The sequence below is a fragment of the Cetorhinus maximus genome, chromosome 13 (genome assembly GCF_964194155.1).
Source record: "Cetorhinus maximus chromosome 13, sCetMax3.hap1.1, whole genome shotgun sequence".
NCBI lineage: Eukaryota > Metazoa > Chordata > Chondrichthyes > Lamniformes > Cetorhinidae > Cetorhinus > Cetorhinus maximus.
The window spans coordinates 42,185,584-42,204,505 of NC_135891.1; the positions used below are offsets into that span (position 1 = coordinate 42,185,584).

At 42.6% G+C, this 18,922-nt stretch overlaps 1 protein-coding gene across 1 annotated transcript in view; it reads right to left on the reverse strand.

Annotated features, from left to right (window-relative positions):
• Positions 1-18,922, reverse strand: part of LOC144688570 (cadherin-like protein 26) — a 106,466-nt gene that overhangs the window by 44,298 nt on the left and 43,246 nt on the right. Inside the window, exons 7-8 of the mRNA XM_078555305.1 lie at positions 11,140-11,325; positions 5,708-5,976 (exon numbers count right to left, since the gene is read on the reverse strand). Of these exons, the coding sequence (XP_078411431.1) occupies positions 5,708-5,976; positions 11,140-11,325 (455 nt within the window). The remainder of the gene's footprint in view (positions 1-5,707; positions 5,977-11,139; positions 11,326-18,922) is intronic.

Sequence of the window (18,922 nt, forward strand, 5' to 3'; positions counted from 1 at the left end):
GCTGTTCCTGACAAAAACTTCTACTGTCTGCATTGAACCAGAATTGGTCTCCTTGTTGATCGTCAGAAATATGTAGAGACGCAAGGTTAAAAATTGTAGTGATATACAATTCTGCTGCTGATAATGGTCTACTCCAGCTCATATATATTCTGTTTAGAGCTGCTAGATCTAACCATGGTCTGTCCCTGCAACATCTCACTATGAAAATGAAATGTACACCAATCTGTCATAAGCTTATTTTTCCTGATACTAGCATTACCTGATCTGCATTCAGTTTCACAACTTGCCATGATGTGATCTGAACTTGCAAATTCTGGGTTGCTAGCCCAGCACCATAACCACAGCACTACTTTAAAATGCAAAGTTGCAGATTTTAATCAGGCTAATTCCACATTTCCAATAGATGTCTGTGTCTGTGGGGAGTTTTGAATCAGCCCTTACACTGTGAAAAATGTTAGTACTAGTTAAGAACATGGCAAATACTTACTTGTGAAAATGAAATAGGAAATAAGTTACAGAGAGACAACAATGGAGAACAGGCATCAACACAAAGGTGGAGGGGGGTGATTTTATGGATTCCGCAAGAGCAGGAAACATGGCTTGCAGACTGACTTGCTTAGGCGGGATGCAAAATTTCAACTTCCCAACAGATTGAGATGCAGAAATAAAGCCAGTGGTGTTTTTGCAGTGTGTCTAGCCTTATGCCATCTGATGGTGGGTTCATACTTGTAAAACATTTGCCATTAATACTCATTAGCATATATATATTTTTTAATAACATCCTAACTTCAAGATAAAGTCAATGGTGCATGAGAATCTCATGGCACGCAGTTCACATTTGTTTAAAGGTGGTGTGCATCAGTCAGCTTTGTGCAGTTGTGTGTAAGGTCAGCAGTTTTCCTTGTTTCACTCTATAGCACAAGGGAGGGGAACAGGAGAATGACAGCTTGCATGGAGGCTTGGGACCAGAAAGGGTGAGTCAATGGTGAAAGGAGGGGGTGTGGAATGGGGTCGGGGGTGTACAAGCATAAAAAAACAGCAGCAAATATGGTCAAATGGGGAAAAATTGTAAAAAAGGCAAAATTAAGGCTTTTTACTTAAATGCATGTAGTATTCAGGAAAAAAGTAAATGAATTAATGGCACAAATAAAGGTTAATGAGTATGATCTTATAGCCATTACAGAGACATGGAGACATGGTTACAAGGAGGTAAAAGCTGGGAACTAAGTATATAGGGGTATGTGACTTTTCAAAAAGACAGGCAGGAAGGAAAGGGTGGCGGGGTAGCTTTGTTAGTACAAGATGGAATAAGTATGATAGCAAGAAACGATCTTGAATCAGGAGATATAGAATCCATATGGGTGGAGGTAAGAAATAACAAGGGGAAGAAGACACTGGTGGGAGTAGTCTATAGGCCCCCTAACTGCAGCTATGCTGTAGGACAGAGAATAAATCAGGAGATAATGAGGGCATGTAAAAAAGGCAGTACATAAATCATGGGTGACTTTAATCTTCATGTACATTGGGAAAATCAAATTAGCAGAGGTAGCCATGAGCAAGAATTCATAGAGCATATTTGGGACAATTTCCTAGAACAATATGTTTTGGATCCAACCAGGGATCAGGCTATTTTGGATCTGGTAATGTGTAATAAGGCAGGTTTAATAAATGATCTCAGAGTGAAAGATCCCCTAGGAAACAGTGACCATAATATGGTAGAATTTAGCATTCAGTTTGAGAGTGAGAAACTTGAGTCGAAAAGAACTGTACAAAACTTAACTAAGGGTAATTATAAAGGAATGAGGGCAGAGTTGGCTGGAGTGGACTGGGAAAGGAGTTTAGCAGAAAAGACGGTTGATGAACAATGGCAGACATTAAAGAAAATAGTTCATGACTCACAATAAAGTTGCATCCCAATGAGGAAGAAGGATTCTAGGAAGTGGGTAAACCAACCATGGTTAACCAAGGAAGTTAAGGAGTGTATCAAATTGAAAGAAAAAACATACAATGTGGCAAGATTAGTGGGCAGCCAGAGGATTGGGAAAGTTTTAAAAACCAACAAAAGATGACAAAAAAAAGGGAGAAAATAAACTTTGAAGGTAGACTAGCAAGTCATATAAAAATGAACAGTGAGAGCATCTTTAAATATAAAAAAAGGAAGAGAGAGGCCAAATTGAACATAGGTCCCTTAAAGAACGAGGCTGGGAAATAATAATAGTGAACCAGGAAATGGCAGAGGAGTTGAATAAATACTTTGCATCAGTCTTCACAGTACAAGACACTAGTAGCATTCGAAAAAATACTAAATAATCAAGGGGCAAAAGGGGGAGATGAAATAAATACAATAACTATCACTAGAGGAAAAGTACTAGGGAAACTAATGGGACTAAAGGCCGATAAGTCCCCTGGACCTGATAGGTTGCATCCTAGGCTATTAAAGGAAGTAGCTACAGAGGTAGTGGATGCACTAGTAGTAATCTTCCAAGGATCCTTAGATTCTGGAAAAGTCCCAGAGGACTGGGAAGCTACCAATGTAACCCCCTTATTCAAAAAGGCAGGGGGGGAGACAAAACATAGATAACTTTATAACATAGTTAGCTTAAAATCCATCATTGGGAAAATGTTACAGCCTACTCTAAAGGGTGTAATAGCAGAGCATTTAGAAATGCATAATATAATCAAGCAGAGTCAGCATGGCTTCATGAAGGGAAAATCATGCCTGAGAAATTTATTAGAATTCTTTGAGGAGGTAACAAGCAGGATAGATAAAGGGAAACCAGTAGATGTAATATATTTGGATTTCCAAAAGGCATTCGATAAGGTAACTCACATTAGGTTATTTAATAAGATAAGAACCCATGGTGTTCGGGGTAGTATATTAGTATGGATAGTGGATTGACTAACTAAAAGAAGTCAGAGAGTTGGGATAAGGGGGTCATTTTCAGGATAGCAGCCTGTAACTAGTGGAGTGCTACAGGGACCAGTGCTGGGGCCAAAATTATTTACAATATATATTAATGACTTGGATGAGGGAAGTGAATGTAATATCACCAAGTTTGCAAATGACACAAAAATAGTTGGGAAGGCAAGTGGTGAGGATGACAGAAAGAGTCTTCAGAGGGATATAGACAGGTTAAATGAGTGGGCAAAAAACTTGGCAGATAGAATATGATGTGGGAAAATGTAAGGTTATGCACTTTGGCAGGAAGAATAGAGGAGCTGAATAACATTTAAATGGAGAAAAACTGCAGAAAGCTGCAGCACAGAGGGATTTGGGGGTTCTTATGCATGAATCACAAAATACAAGTTCAGCAGGTAATAGGGAAGGCAAATGGAATGTTGGCCTTTATTTCTAAGGGAATGGAGTATAAAAATAGGGAAGTCTTGCTAAAACTATGCAAGGCACTTGTTAGATCATACCTAGAATACTGTGAACAGTTTGGTTCCCTTACTTGAGGAAAACTATACTGACATTGGAGGCAGTCCAGAGAAGGTTTACTAGGTTGATCACAGGTATGGAGGGATTTTCTTATGAGGAGAGGTTGAGTAGGTTGGGCCTGTTTAGAAGAATGAGAGGCAACCTTACTGAAATATATAAGATTCTTAGGGGGTTTGACAGGGTAGTTGCTGAGAGGTTGTTTCCCCTTGTGGGAGAGTCTAGGACCGGAAGGCATAATCTCAGAGTAAGGGGTCACCCATTTAAGACAGAAATGAGGAGGAATTTCTTCTCTCAGAGGGTAGTGAACCTGTGGAATTCTTTACTGCAGAGGGCTGTAGAAGCTGGGTTGTTATATTCAAGGCTGAAATAGACAGATTTTTAATCAGTTGGGGAATCAAGGGTTATGGGGAAAAGTCAGGGAAGGGGAGTTGAGGATTATAAGGTCAGCCATGATCTCATTGAATGGCGAAACAGACCATAAGGCCTACTTCTGCTCCTACACCTTATGGTCTTTCAGTCTTATGGGGGCATGCAGGGGCAAAAGAGGGATCCAGGAGAGAACAGAGTTTGGGGTAGGAGGCTTGGTGGAGTCAAAGAGGGTTTCAAGAGAGGACTGAAGTGGGGAAGGCGCGTGGAGGAGGGAATTGGGAAGGGCCTGTGGGAGAGGTGGTGGGAAAAGTCAACCACGGTAAGAAAATAAGGGACCTAAAGGGTGGTGTCAGTACTGCCGAAATGTGTGTCCATCTCTGGGTGTTGACTGGCAGAGTCCTTACAGGGCTTTGAGTTCACCTACAACATTTCAATTATCTCCACTGAGAGTGATCTCAGACAATGTCCTTTACAATGCATAGAAGGAGGGGCCAGCTGAGCCTGCAAGTTCAGCCATGTCCCACACATTGACGAGTACAACACTGGACACTAACATGAACATTCAACAAAGAGTGAACAAAAAAACCCCACAACATTGTTTCTTCCGTAATAAAGGAAATGCCTCTAACTCCTCTGTAACCACCAATACATGCCAACTTTGAGCTCTCTGACTAAGCTAGTCCCAAGGAATAACAATGATGCACACATGAGTAAAGTGAAACCGATCTAATGTGGAATATTTGCAAGTGAAGTAACATTTTGATAAACACCCATGCCACCTTTGTGCTCTCAAGCCTTATGTTACTGGCAATGGAGTTGAGAAGGAAAGTTTTGGCCATGATGCAGTCTCCCTGTTTGATCAAGAGGCTCTTTTATAGCCCATCCATAGCTGCAGCATTGTCAGCTGATGGCGAGTTTCACCACAGAAAAGCTTCTCCTGCTGTTGAATCACACATGTTTTCCAAGTGTTTTCACCAGCACTTACAATTGAAATTTTAATCACGTAGGAAATAGCATAAAGAAAGAGAGCAGAAGCAGCACACACTTGCAGTTATGCTGCCAGGAATGGCACAGTGTTGACAAAACCGCCCCACCCCCAATGTTATAGTTATGCTCACCTAGTCCAACTACACTGGCATCTGCCCAACCATGTGGAAGATTGCCCAAGATGTCCCATCCACCAAAAAGACAGGATAAATCAATCCAGCCAAATTGTTATTTAGTTAGATCATCTCTATCCTGTTTTATAAGTTGCCCTGATTCAGAAAACATGGCACTGTAATTAAAAAAGACACCGCCATTTATCAGCAAAATCGGAAATATCAACAATGGCATAAAGTGACACCAACTCACCAAGAACCTGTAATCCTGGAGCCATCCAATCTCCTAAGAGAGGTAAAAAAAATAAAATAAATAAAATCGAGGGCAAATAAGAGATAAAAAAACCTCTGGAAAATTCCTCTCTGATCCCCTCAGGCAAAGGCAGGAGGTCAAATGGACTGAACTTCTCTAGCTGTATCATGGCATAAAGAAACATTTTTGATGAAGGGTACACACTGTAAACATCATAACCTGTGTTCTCTCTGTAATTGCAAACCTCTTCCTTTGTTAAACTCAAGAAAACCTGTCCAGTTGGTTTTATGATCACAGCAAGTACACAGTTACGTATTCACTGAATTGACAAGTACATCCTTATCAAACAAAAAAACCAGTTGCAATCAAGTGGGAAGAGGGCAAAGAGGAGAGCCATTCAACTCCTCCACACCTGGTCATAACACAATAATCTTAGACGGTATTAGGTGTAAATACTATATAATAAAGTTTTGACAAAAAAAACCAATTGGGATATAAACGTGAAAAACCATGATATATGCTCTCTTATGCTCAACTTTTTTTTACCTGATGGAATGCTTAAAGAATTCATCGGTATCAGTTGCATTAAATCTTCCCAGTATCTTTCCAGGCTCCTGACCTTCATCCTCCCGAACAGTTAATACCGGAGGGAAGAACACAGGAGGGTCATTCTTGTCCTTCACAGATACAACCGCAGTAAGTTCGGACAATCCTTTAGAAGCATTGCCATTTATTTCTGGGCATGTAAAAAATGGTTCCTCATTTTCAGCTGTTATCCTAACTTTCCTCACAGGACCACGCTCGTAATCCAAAGACTGCAATAGTCAAAAGCATATGATCAGTTTGAATGCTAGTTCAAATAGCTCAGAAAATTTTTCATTGTGCTCATAAAGCTGCTAAATTGTGCTATTTGTTTGCTATTCTTAGGGCAGCATTTTCCCCCCATTGGGGGAGATTTGTGGGAGCAGGCATGGGTTCCCGATCGGTGCCCCCGGTTGGGGGCGCACCGCCATTTTACGTGGGCGGGCCAATTAAGACTCACCCGTGTGACGTCCGCTTGGAAGTGCTGTGTGCTCATGCGCGCGAAGAAGTGCGCCGATCTCCCTGAGGCTAAGTGCTGCTTCAGGGAGATTGGTGGAAGTTTTAAAAATTTTTGGAAGGGTAGAAAAATATTGCTGACATGTCCCCTCATGTGACACTGTCACATGAGCTGGGACATGTCAATTTCTTATATTTAAACATTTCATACACATTTTAAATCCCTCATGAAACCTCATTTTGCCACGGATGAGGTTTCATGTTTTTTCTAAAGGCCGCCTGGGCTCTTCGTCTGCCCACCAACCGTAAGGTTGGACGGGTAGGTCCATTAATTGGTTTAATTACTTTTTTAATGGTCTTAAGTGGCCATTGACAGTTCGGCTGCGTGTCTGCCAAACCAAAAATCTAAATGATGCGGGGTGATGTTGGGACGCCCGCCCGACATCACCCCATGTCATTTTACATGTCGGTGAGTGGGCCTCGTCCCCCCACTCACTGACCGGTAGATGCAGCCCTTAGTGTATTCAATGGAAAGTCAGAATGTTCCTGAGTTGCCGAATTTTTGTTGATCAACTTGCCATTTTTCCAGGGTTGGCTGTGCAGTGAATTCAGAAAGTCTGCATTCTTCATCTTGGTGAGCCCAAATTAGATAAAGGATTCAAGATTGTAGGAAATAAAACAAATTTTTGATGGGAGGAAGGATAAAATTTAGACGATTAGCGTGGAAGTGACTTAGATAATGGTTAAGAAAGTAAATTTAATGAAAGTAATTGTTCCTTCTTTGAATCCATACTATACTGTGATTACAGAATGATTCTACTTACACATTTCTAGCCATACTTTAGTGACACCATTAGAAAATTATTTGTACAGCCATTTTGAATACATCTGAAAGAATGATAACCAGCATGGCTTGTAAATCCAAAGTTAATAAAGATTTGAAAGTTGCCTCACAGTGATGCACTTAGATTGTATTGTCCAAATGTCCAATTAAGTGAAAAAATTACCCTGGGTCTCTGGACTTGTAATCCAGAGATCCAGGGTGATGCTCTGGGGACCCAGGTTCGAATCCCACCATGGCAGATGGTGGAATTTGAATTCAATAAAAATCTGGAATTAGAAGTCTAATGATGACCATGAAACCATTGTCGATTGTTGTAAAAACCCATCTGGTTCACTAATGTCCTTTAGGGAAGGAAATCTATCATCCTTACTTGGTCTGGCCTACATGTGACTCCAAACCCACAGCAATGTGGTTGACTCTTAAATGCCCTCTGAAATGGCCTAGCAAGCCACTCAGTTGTAACAAACCACTAAAAAGTCACACAAAAGAAACGAAACTGGATGGACCAACCAGCATTGACCTAGGCACCAGAAACGACAACAGCAATCGCAGCCCTGTCGACCTGCAAAGTCCTCCTTACTAATATCTGGGGTTAGTGCCAAAATTGGGAGAGCTATCTCACAGACTAGTCAAGCAACAGCCTGACATAGTCATCCTCACGGAATCATATCTTACAGATAATGCCCCAGACTCCACCATCGCCATCCCTGGGTATGTCGTGTCCCACCGGCAGGACAGATCCAGCAGAGGTGGCAGCACAGTGGTATACAGTTGCGAGGAAGCTGCCCTGGAAGTCCTCAACATTGACTCCGGACCCCATGAAGTCTCATGGCATCAGGTCAAACATGGGCAAGGAAACCTCCTGCTGATTACCACGTACCACCCTCCCTCAGCTGGTAAATCAGTGCTCTTCCAGGTTGAACACCACTTGGAGGAAGCACTGAGGGTGGCAAGGGTGCAGAATGTACTCTGGGTGGGGGACTTCAATGTCCATCACCAAGAGTGTCTCAGTAGCACCACTACTGACCAAGCTGGCCGAGTCCTAAATGACATAGCTGCTGGGTCTGCAGTAGGTGGTGAGGGAACCAATGAGAGGGAAAAACATACTTGACCTCATCCTCACCAACCTACTTACTGCAGATGCATCTGCCCACGACTGTATCAGTAGGAGTGACCACTGCACAGTTATTGTGGAGACGAAGTTCCGCCTTCACATTGAGGATACCCTCTACCGTGTTGTGTGGCACTACCATCATGCTAAATCGGATAGATTTCGAACAGACCTAGCAACTGAGACTGGGCATCCATGAGGTGCTGTGGGCCATCAGCAGCAGCAGAATTGTACTTGAACACAATCTGTAACCGCATGGCCTGGCATATCCCCCACTCTGCCATTACCATCAAGCCAGGGGATCAACCCTGGTTTAATGAAGAGTGCAGGAGGGCATGCCAAGAGTAGCACCAGGCGTACCTAAAAATGACGCGTCAAACTGGTGAAGTTATAACACAGGACTACTTGCGTGCCAAAGAGCATAAGCAGCAAGTGATAGACAGAGCTATGCAATCACACAACCAACGGATCAGATCTAAGCTCTGCAGTCCTGCCACATCCAGTCGTGAATGGTGGTGGGCAATTAGACACGTCACTGGAGGAGGAGGCTCTACGAATATCTCCACCCTCAATGATGGAGGAGCCAAGCACATCAGTGCAAAGGATAAGGCTGAAGCATTTGCAACAACCTTCAGCCAGAAGTGCCGAGTGGATGATCCATCTCGGCCTTCTCAGGAGGTCCCCAGCATCACAGATGCCAGTCTTCAGCCAATTCGATTCACTCCACGTGATATCAAGAAACAGCTGAAGGCACTGGATATTGCAAAGGCAATGGGGCCTGACAATATTCCGGTAATAGTACCGGAGACTTGTGCTCCAGAACTTTCCGTGCCCCTAGCCAAGCTGTTCCAGTACAGTTACAACACTGGCATCTACCCGGCTATGTGGAAAATTGCCCAGGTATGTCCCATACACAAAAAGCAGAACAAATCCAATCCGGCCAATTACTGCCCCATCAGTCTACTCTCGATCATCAATAGAGTAATGGAAGGGGTCATCAACAGTGCTATCAAGCGGCACTTGCTTAGCAATAATCTGCTCACTGATGCCCAGTTTGTGTTCCGCCAGGGCCACTCAGCTCCTGACCTCATCACAGCCTTGGTTCAAACATAGACAAAAGAGCTGAACTCCCGGGGTGAGGTGAGAGTGGCTGTCCTTGACATAGAGGCCACATTTGACCGAGTGTGGCATCAAGGAGCCCTAGCAAAACTGGAGTCAATGGGAATCAGGGAGAAAACTCTCCACTGGTTGGAGTCATACCTAGCACAAAGGAAGATGGTTGTGGTTGTTGTAAGTCAGCCACCTCAGCTCCAGGACATCACTGCAGAAGTTCCTCAGGGTAGTGTCCTAGGCCCAACCATCTTCAACTGCTTCATCAATGGCCTTCCTTCCATCAAAAGGTCAGAGGTGGGGATGTTTGCTGATGATTGCACAATGTTCAGCACCATTTGCAACTCCTCAGATACTGAAGTCGTCCATGTCCAAATGCAGCAAGACCTGGACAATATCCAGGCTTGAGCTGACAAGTGGCAAGTAACATTCACTCCACACAAGTGTCAGGCAATGACCATCTCCAACAAGAGAGAATCCAACCATTGCCCCTTAAATGTTCAATGGCATTCCCATCGCTGAATCCCCCACTATCAACATCCTGGGGGTTACCATTGACCAGAAACTGAACTGGACTAGCCATATAAATACTGTGGCTACAAGAGCAGGTCAGAGGCTAGGAATCATGTGATGAGTAACTCACCTCTTGACTCCCCAAAGCCTGTCCACCATCTACAAGGCACAAGTCAGGGGTGTTATAGAATACTCCCTATTTGCCTGGATGAGTGCAGCTCCAACAACACTCAAGAAGCTTGACACCGTCCAGGACAAAGCAGCCTTCTTGATTGGCATCACATCCACAAACATTCACTCCCTCCACCACTGACGCACAGTAGAAGCAGTGTGTACCATCTACAAGATACACTGCAGGAATTTGCCAAGGCTTCTTCGACAGCACCTTCTAAACCCATGACCACTACCACATAGAAGGACAAGGGCAGTAGGTAGATGGGAACACCACCACCTGGAAGTTACCTTCCAAGTAACTCACCATCCTGACTTGGAAATATATTGCCGTTCCTTCACTGTCGCTGAGTCAAAACCCTGGAACTCTGTTCCTAACAGCACTGTGGGTGTACCTACACCACATAGACTGCAGCGGTTCAAGAAGGCAGCTCACCGCCACCTTCTGAAGGGTAACTAGGGATGGTCAATGAATGCTGGCCCAGCCAGCAAAGCCCACATCCTGTGAATGAATAGAAAAGAAAACTTCTTTCCTTTTTCAGCACAAATGTAATGCTTCTCAAAGTTAAAACTTGCTAGAAATTCAAGTTCAGTGATCTACAATTCAGATTCAGTGATCTACAAATTATTTCAACCTCTGCTCTCACTAGAATCATCTATTGACTCATTGCAAGCAAACGATTCCAGATTTGATTCTCAGTTGTTGAATAATTAGGTGATCCAGGAAGCAAGTGAGGCACTGAAACTGGCCTTTGCACTCCTGGAATAGGAAGGAAAATCAGTTTGGGAGAGCTCCTGACACTGATTGCTAATCAGTCAACCATAGTGGAAGATGCATATGTGTGGATACAGAATGAAAACAGAACTGGACTGAGCTATGATGCCTCGGGAGATGGATTCCAGCAAATGATTTATAAATCTGACTGAAGAGCTCAGATTTGGATTCCCTGATCACTAATTACTAATATTTAATTCAATCTTCATGAGACAGGCATACAAAGAAAATAGTAAACTAAATATGGAGGAAAATCAGTAAAATATACTACAACAGTGACATAGAAATAAAAATAAAATATTTATGTTTGCAAGATACAAATAAAGATGACATAATTACCTCAATTCATTTTTTTTCTGAAAGCACAAATAATGCAGTAAAGGTCCAAGCAATATTCTCAAATCAAAATACTATACCTTTATTAAAAACAGAATTCCGTCATTTGTTTCTGGATCTGTTTCAATCTTGAAATTTTCACCTTCATTCCCTGCAACTATTTTGTACTTTACTTTCCAAGCTGGTGTCTGAGGAGTGTCGTTATCAGTAACACTTACTCGCAATAAAAGTATATCATTGTCATCCTCATCAATATTAACTGAAACCTATAAGGAAAAGGAAATGAGATAGTAGCAGGAAAAATTATACTTTAGGAAACAAATACATGACCATTATCCCCATATAATAATTTGGATTCCTTGTGCATAAATATAAGATTTTAAAGTCAATATTTAAGGTTTATATAAGTTTACATTTCCATTATAAATTTCTCCACCGCTCTGAAGCCCAAATTTCTAGGCTTTTGGCATTTATTCTTTGATTACCAAAGTTACTTTTTTGGAATAGTGATTCATGCCTACATCAGCAATTCATCTGGGTTTTCTACATTGCTGTATTCATCAAAAAGATAAAATCTGCAATGAAGAATGTACAGGGCTACGGGGAGAAGGCAGGAGAATGGTACTAGATGAATTGCTCATTTGGAGAGCTGGTGAAGACACAATGGGCCAAATGGCCTCCTTCTGCACTATAACAATTCTGTGATTCTGTGAATTCTGTCCTCTGGAGGCAGAGCAATGTCAATCCAGATTACCAAGGTAAGTAATCGAAACAGGGGAATTATTTTTATAGCATTATTTTGAATGACATTTATGCCTTTTAAGTTCTACCATTGAAATAAATAATGTCTACACTAGAATATTATAGACTAGATACTATATATCTTGCATTGATACAAAATAGTGTCAGTTTGGTTTTAATACAAAATTATAATATATAAACTAAACATGACAATTTTAAAGCAGGCTGCAGAAACAGAGAGACTTAGGTGTTTGCATACAGAAATATTTGAAGGTGGCAGGACAAATTGATAAGGTTATGAAATAAGCATACACAATAATTGGCTTTATAAGTAGAGGCATAGAGTACAGTAGCAAGGAAATTATGCTGAAGTTGATGCTTTATAAATCACTGATTAGACCTTAGCTGGAGTTTTGTATCCAGTTCTGGGCTTCAAAGTTTAGGAAGGATGTGAAGGCATTGGAGAGGATACAGAGGAGATTTATTAGAATGGTACCAGGGATGAGGGATTTCAATTACATGGCGAGACTAAAAAAGCTGGGATTGTTCTTCCTAGAGCAGAGGAAGTTAAGGGAATATTACTTAGAGGTTTTCAAAATCATGATGCATTTGATAGCATAATTAAAGAGAAACTGGTTCCAATGACAGCAGAGGTGAGATGAGGATTTTTTTACACAGCGACTTTATGATCTGAAATGCACTATCTCAAAGGATAGTGGAAGCGGATTCAATTATAATTTTCAAAAAGGAACTGGAACTCCCCTCTTCAAGGGAAGAAAAAGGTAGGACTATGGACAAACAGCATGTTAGACAAAATGCCATCCTTCCGTGTTGTAAGACTATTATATGCCAAAGTTCCTAGACTGATTGTTGGTGGAGGTATTCTCAAACTGCTCCAGTTTTGTACCTGTCATGGTGTAATTGCAGTCAATTTATAACTAAATCTTTAACTTTTGCTCTCAAACTTTTTAATGCTGGTGACAAGTTGACTGTTCTATTCTCTCTTTGGTAAAACTAAAAATGTTAGTATTATTCGGATATTGATGAGTGATCTTCTGCATAGAGCTGTGCCTGATCAGACTGATGCAGAGTCAACAGTAAAACCCATCTCAATAGGCTCTCCACTGCTCTGAGCTGATACTGGCTGATAATTACTGGTAGCACAGTTTTACCCTTAAATATTACTGTCCAAATCCACAGTAATTTCCTCAGTGATCATTTAAACTAATCCGAATTGATATTAATCTGAAGGTGGCTTTTGAGTAATGAGCCATGGGTGGTGGACTTGCTTGGTGCAATATCTTCCCTTGTCCAACATTTTACTGAGTTCAGACATGTGAAACAAACAATTTGAGGGAAAGATTTCTGGAATAAGTTCTTATTACTTAAAAATAGCAAGAGATTGCAAGTGAGCACCTGATAGCACTGTCATACAGCAATCCCAGATTACACATAAGTGTGAACAAATCCTTTATTTTAGCTCAATCAACCATAAGCAAATTCATCTGCACATGGACACCAGTGAGTGCTCAGTTGGACAGTGACTTGGTGTCGTCCTTTAACTGGCAACCGCCCAATTTGGTCTCGACGACAGCCCCGGGTATTTTTTCACATCGTTTTTATACCTATTTTCAGAAGTGGCCCTGGGTGTTATATTGACAGGACCTTATTTTCCTATAAAGGTTCCCTGAATACGAAATGTCCAATAGAATGTCACATTCTTTGTCTAAACCATGAGGTAAAAGCATACCTTTATGTTATCCCTCTTTCATGAGCTTCTAGAGCCTTTGCATGTGCTTCTGTCTTTGATCAACCAGGCATTTACAACAAAATCCCTTCTCTCATCCTGTGCTGTTCCTGATCATCCGTTCCACAACTCCCTTGAGATATCCCATCTCCAGGTTTCAAACTAGATTTCAGAGACTTTGTTGTTCATGTTTGTTTGTTATCAGTTGCTTGTGCTGAGAGCTGCTCACAATTTATCCAGCCCAACTATTTTCATTTCTTATCACGCTATTGAAACAAACAGCTGGATTTTCCGCACCTGCCCGCCGCCGCGATCTTCCGGTCTCGCTGCAAGTCAATGGAATTCTGGCTGGGGTGCTGCCTCGCCCACGGCGGGTCCCACCCGTGACAAGGCTGGAAGATCCCGGCCATAAAGTGTTTCACTAAGGTCTACAAACCAATTAACCTGCATTCCAGCAAGCATTTTAATTAAGCATGGTGAATTGAAAGACCTAACGCAGCTTTGAAGTATGGCCCTCTGTTTTGTCAGTTTCCCTTAATCACCTGTAGGCCTTAAGGCCTGACATGCCAGTGCCTGGAGATGTTAACAGTTTGCTCCTACCTCAGGTATTTTTTTTAATCTGTGAAAAACTGACAGTTTCATTTTACTTTGAAAAGTCATTCAGCCTTGCCAATACTGAGACATAAAATTTGGTCATTTCTTACATTTGATCAAGCTACAGCAAACTGTGCAGCAATAGTAAATATTCTTACAGTGAGTATAACTCGGAAGACAACTTAGTGGGTCAGAATCTACGATCCCAACTGAATTAAAATTGCTGAGGAAGTGAGCAGTGATCGTATTGTGCACAGGGCTTGGACTCAATGTAGGAAGCATTTTAGTGGCTGTGGTAAAGTGAAGTTCCATGTACCTTTAAGAGAATGCAAGTGAACTAACTATGTGGCAGTACTGACCAATCAGTGCAGGCTACTGGTTAACTGTAGTCTAGAGTTGGAGTTGGTTTGGGAAGCACGCAAGGATTTAATGCTCTGCCCTCTGTTGCAATAAACAGTCAGCTTGTTCTTATGTTGGTCTCTCTCCATTATTGTTAGCGAGAATCAACTAACAAGTGTACATGAAGGTGTGCAATTCGAATTTACTCAATTATTGAACTCATAGGCTCAAGACATAGAACTGGTGACGAGGATGAAAATTGCAAGATTCCTGAGTGAGAATCCACAAGACAGGTGAGCAAAACATCAGAAAGAGAATCTGTACTTTGTTGTACAATAGACGACAATCAGAGCAGCAAGAAGTGCTGCGGTTTTAATTTTAACAAAAAAAAAACGGCACGATTGGACCACGTCTCCCGAAGTGAGGGGTGTCCAACATCAAGAGAGCCTGCAGGGGAAAAGGGGAAAGCCCTGCAGAATCACCCAGAAAAGGGAGGAAAAAGTCGCTGCTGTGTTTTTTCCTAAACAGAAACGACATTTCACAAAGTTAAAAGAGGAGACTCACGATCGCGGGGATCCCACCAAAAACTTGAGAAGCATGGGAAACACAAACCCAGCACAGAAAAGCTGATAGCTGCAGTGACAGCCCGAGTTAAAAAAAGGTGACTACTCTTAAAGCGACAATACATTTAAAGTGGTGCATACAAGAAAAATGGCCATGGACAGAAAATTATAAGAGACCCCAGAGAGATGGCAACTCAGCAGAAGGCAAAACATGAATCAATCGATGGCAGTCAATAAAGCCATGGCCAAATGCCTGAATTCGTCATTAACTGGGAAGTCCATCGGAAGCGCAGTCCCCTTGCAGTCGTACATGATGGTGCAGTTCGGCGTGTCAATCCATTCGACCCCATTTCAGATGACTGGTCTCCATATGTCGAAAGCCTAGCGTTCTTTTTTACTGCCAACAACATCATAGAACCATAGAACCATAGAAAAGTTACAGCACAGAAGGAGGGCATTTGGCCCATCTTGTCCATGCAAGCCCGAGGACACCCAGGTGCCCTTTCTAATCCCACCTTCCTGCACCCGGCCCATAGCCCTGCAGCTTACAGCACATAAGATGCAGATCCAGGTACTTTTTAAAAGAGTTTAGAGTTTCTGCCTCTAGCACCAACATGGGCAGCGAATTCCAGACACCCACTACCCTCTGCGTAAAAACGTTCTTCCTCATGTCCCCCTTACACCTTCTGCCACTTATCTTGAATCTATGTCCCCTGGATCTAGAATTCTCCACCAAGGGAAACAATTTTATCCTGTCCCCTCTATCTATTCCCCTCATAATGTTGTACACCTCAATCAAGTCACCTCTCAGCCTTCTTTGTTCTAAGGAAAATAACCCCACCCTATCCAATCTCTCCTCATAGCTACACTTTTCCAACCCTGGCAACATTCTTGTGAACCTTCTCTGCACTCTCTCCAGAGCTATTACGTCCTTCCTGTAATGTGGTGACCAGAACTGCACAAAATACTCCAGTTGTGGCCTCACCAGTGTTTTATACAATTCCAACCTTATATCCTGACTTTTATATTCTATACCTCTGCCAGTGAAGGAGAGCATTCCATATGCCTTCTTTACAACCTTGTCTACTTGAACTGCTGCCTTCAGGGACCTGTGTACTTGTACGCCAAGATCTCTCATTTCATCTACCCCGCTTAGTATATTCCCATTTATTATTTAATCCCTGTAACTGTTTGACCTCCCTAAATGTATGACCTCACACTTCTCTATGTTAAAATCCATCTGCCACTTTACCGCCCACTCCACCAACCCATCTATATTGTTTTGGAGATTATAGCTATCCTCTACACTATCCATTACTCGGCCAATCTTTGTGTCATCTGCAAATTTCCCAATCGTGCCCCCCACGTTCACGTCCAAATCATTAATATATAACACAAACAGCAAGGGTCCCAACACCGAGCCCTGTGGAACACCACTTGAGACAACTTTCCATTCGCAAGGGCATCCATCGACCATTACCCTTTGTTTCCTGTTACAAAGCCAACCTTTTATCCAGTTTGCCACATTACCCTGAATCCCATGGCCTTTACTTTCCTGACCAATCTGCCATGTGGGACCTTGTCAAATGCCTTGCTAAAATCCATGTACACAATATCCACTGTACTACCTTCATCAACCCTTCTTGTCACTTCCTCAAAGAATTCAATCAAATTTGTGAGGCAAGACCTTCCTTTAACAAATCCATGCTGACCATCCCTGACTAGTCCATGCCTTTCCACATGAGTTAATCCTATCTCTCAGGATTGATTCTACTAATTTGCTCACCACCGATGTAAGACTAACTGGCCTATAATTGTTTGGCATTTCCTTTGATCCCTTTTTAAACAATGGATCCCTTTGATCCCTTTTTAAACATCGCAAGGGAAGGAAAAGAAAAGGGCGATTCTTTTGTCCACACGCAGGAACAAAAGTTACCGGCTGATCCGCAGCCTCAAGTCACCTAATACACCCGACTGAAGACTTTCGAAGAGTTAATAAAAATTGTACAAAACCACATGAGACCAAAGCCCTCAGTTACTATTCAGTGCTTCAAGTTCAAGTCAAGGAATAGGCTTCCAGAGGAGATAATAGCTGACTATCTTGCCATTTTAAAGGCATTAACTGAACATCGCGAATTCAGAATGTCCATTAGTGATATATTGAGATACCAACTGATATGCAGCATTGGAGTTGATACTATTCAAAGGTGTTTGCTAGCCAAAGTTAACTTAGACTTCAATAAGGCATTAGAATTAGCCACAGCCATGGAGAGTGCTGTTAGAAATTCGGAAGCTATAAGAGATACACAAAATGGCATCATCCATCTGTAGAGCGGGACAGACCAGCAACAAAAGGCACGAAAACATCAGACCCCACAGAAAGGCGGGTAATGCCCCCTATGTACAGGTCAGTAAAAAACAGCAGTACCACCGTGAAAACCCACAAAATGAATGAGAGAAATGCATCCAGGCATCCAGTGGGTGATTGACAATTCAAACAAGTCGACTGCTTTTTCTGCCACCGCTATGGTCACATAAAGCGGCACTGCAGAGATAGGCTGAGACAGCATTTTAAAGACAAAGGGAGAAATTGTGGCATATGTCCCATGGAAGAACCATTAGAAATAGAATCAAACATCTATTCATTGTATAACCTGAAAGTGGGTAGAACCAAGCCAATCCAAGTAGTCATTATAGTCAATGAACAATCCATTAAGATGGAAGTTGATACTGGAACATCGATGTCCATCATTGGAGAACATACATTCAGATACTTGAATAAAGGAACCCATCCTTTAAGATTGGAAGTTTCGGACACTAAACTGAGAACATACACAAATAAGACTGAAAGACTACAGCTCCTCACACCCCGCTTCCTGTAAGGACTCCATCCCATTCTCTCAGTTCCTTCGCCTCCGTCGCATCTGTTCTGATGACGCTATCTTCAAAAACAGCTCCTCTGACATGTCCTCCTTCTTCCTTAACCGAGGTTTTCCACCCACGGTCGTTGACAGGGCCCTCAACCGTGTCCGGCCCATATCCCGCGCATCCTCCCTCATGCCTTCTCCGCCTTCCCAGAAACATGATAGGGTCCCCCTTGTCCTCACATCACCCCACCAGCCTCCGCATTCAAAGGATCATCCTCCGCCATTTCCGCCAACTCCAGCATGATGCCACCACCAAACACATCTTCCCTTCACCCCCCCGACGGCATTCCATAGGGATCGTTCCCTCCGGGACACCCTGGTCCACTCCTCCATCACCCCCTACTCCTCAACCCCCACCTATGGCACCTCCCCATGCCCATGCAGAAGATGCAACACCTGCCCCTTCACTTCCTCTCTCCTCATCGTCCAAGGGCCCAAACACTCCTTTCAAGTGAAGCAGCATTTCACTTGCATTTCCCCTAACTTAGTCTACTGCATTCGTTGCTCCCAATGCGGTCTCCTCTACATTGGAGAGACCAAACGCAAACTGGGCGACCGTTTTGCAGAACACCTGCGGTCTGTCCGCAAGAATGACCCAAACCTCCCTGTCGCTTGCCATTTTAACACTCCACCCTGTTCTCTTGCCCACATGTCTGTCCTTGGCTTGCTGCATTGTTCCAGTGAAGCCCAACGCAAACTGGAGGAACAGCACCTCATCTTCCGACTAGGCACTTTACAGCCTTCCGGACTGAATATTGAATTCAACAACTTTAGATCTTAAACTCACCCCCCACTCCCCCCATCCCCACCCCGTTTCTCCCCCCTCCCTTTCTTTTTCCAATAATTTATATAGATTCTTCTTTTCCCACCTATTTCCATTATTATTAAATCTAAAACTAAAACTTTGTTAGTCTTTCCACCCCACCCCCACTAGAGCTGTACCTTGAGTGTC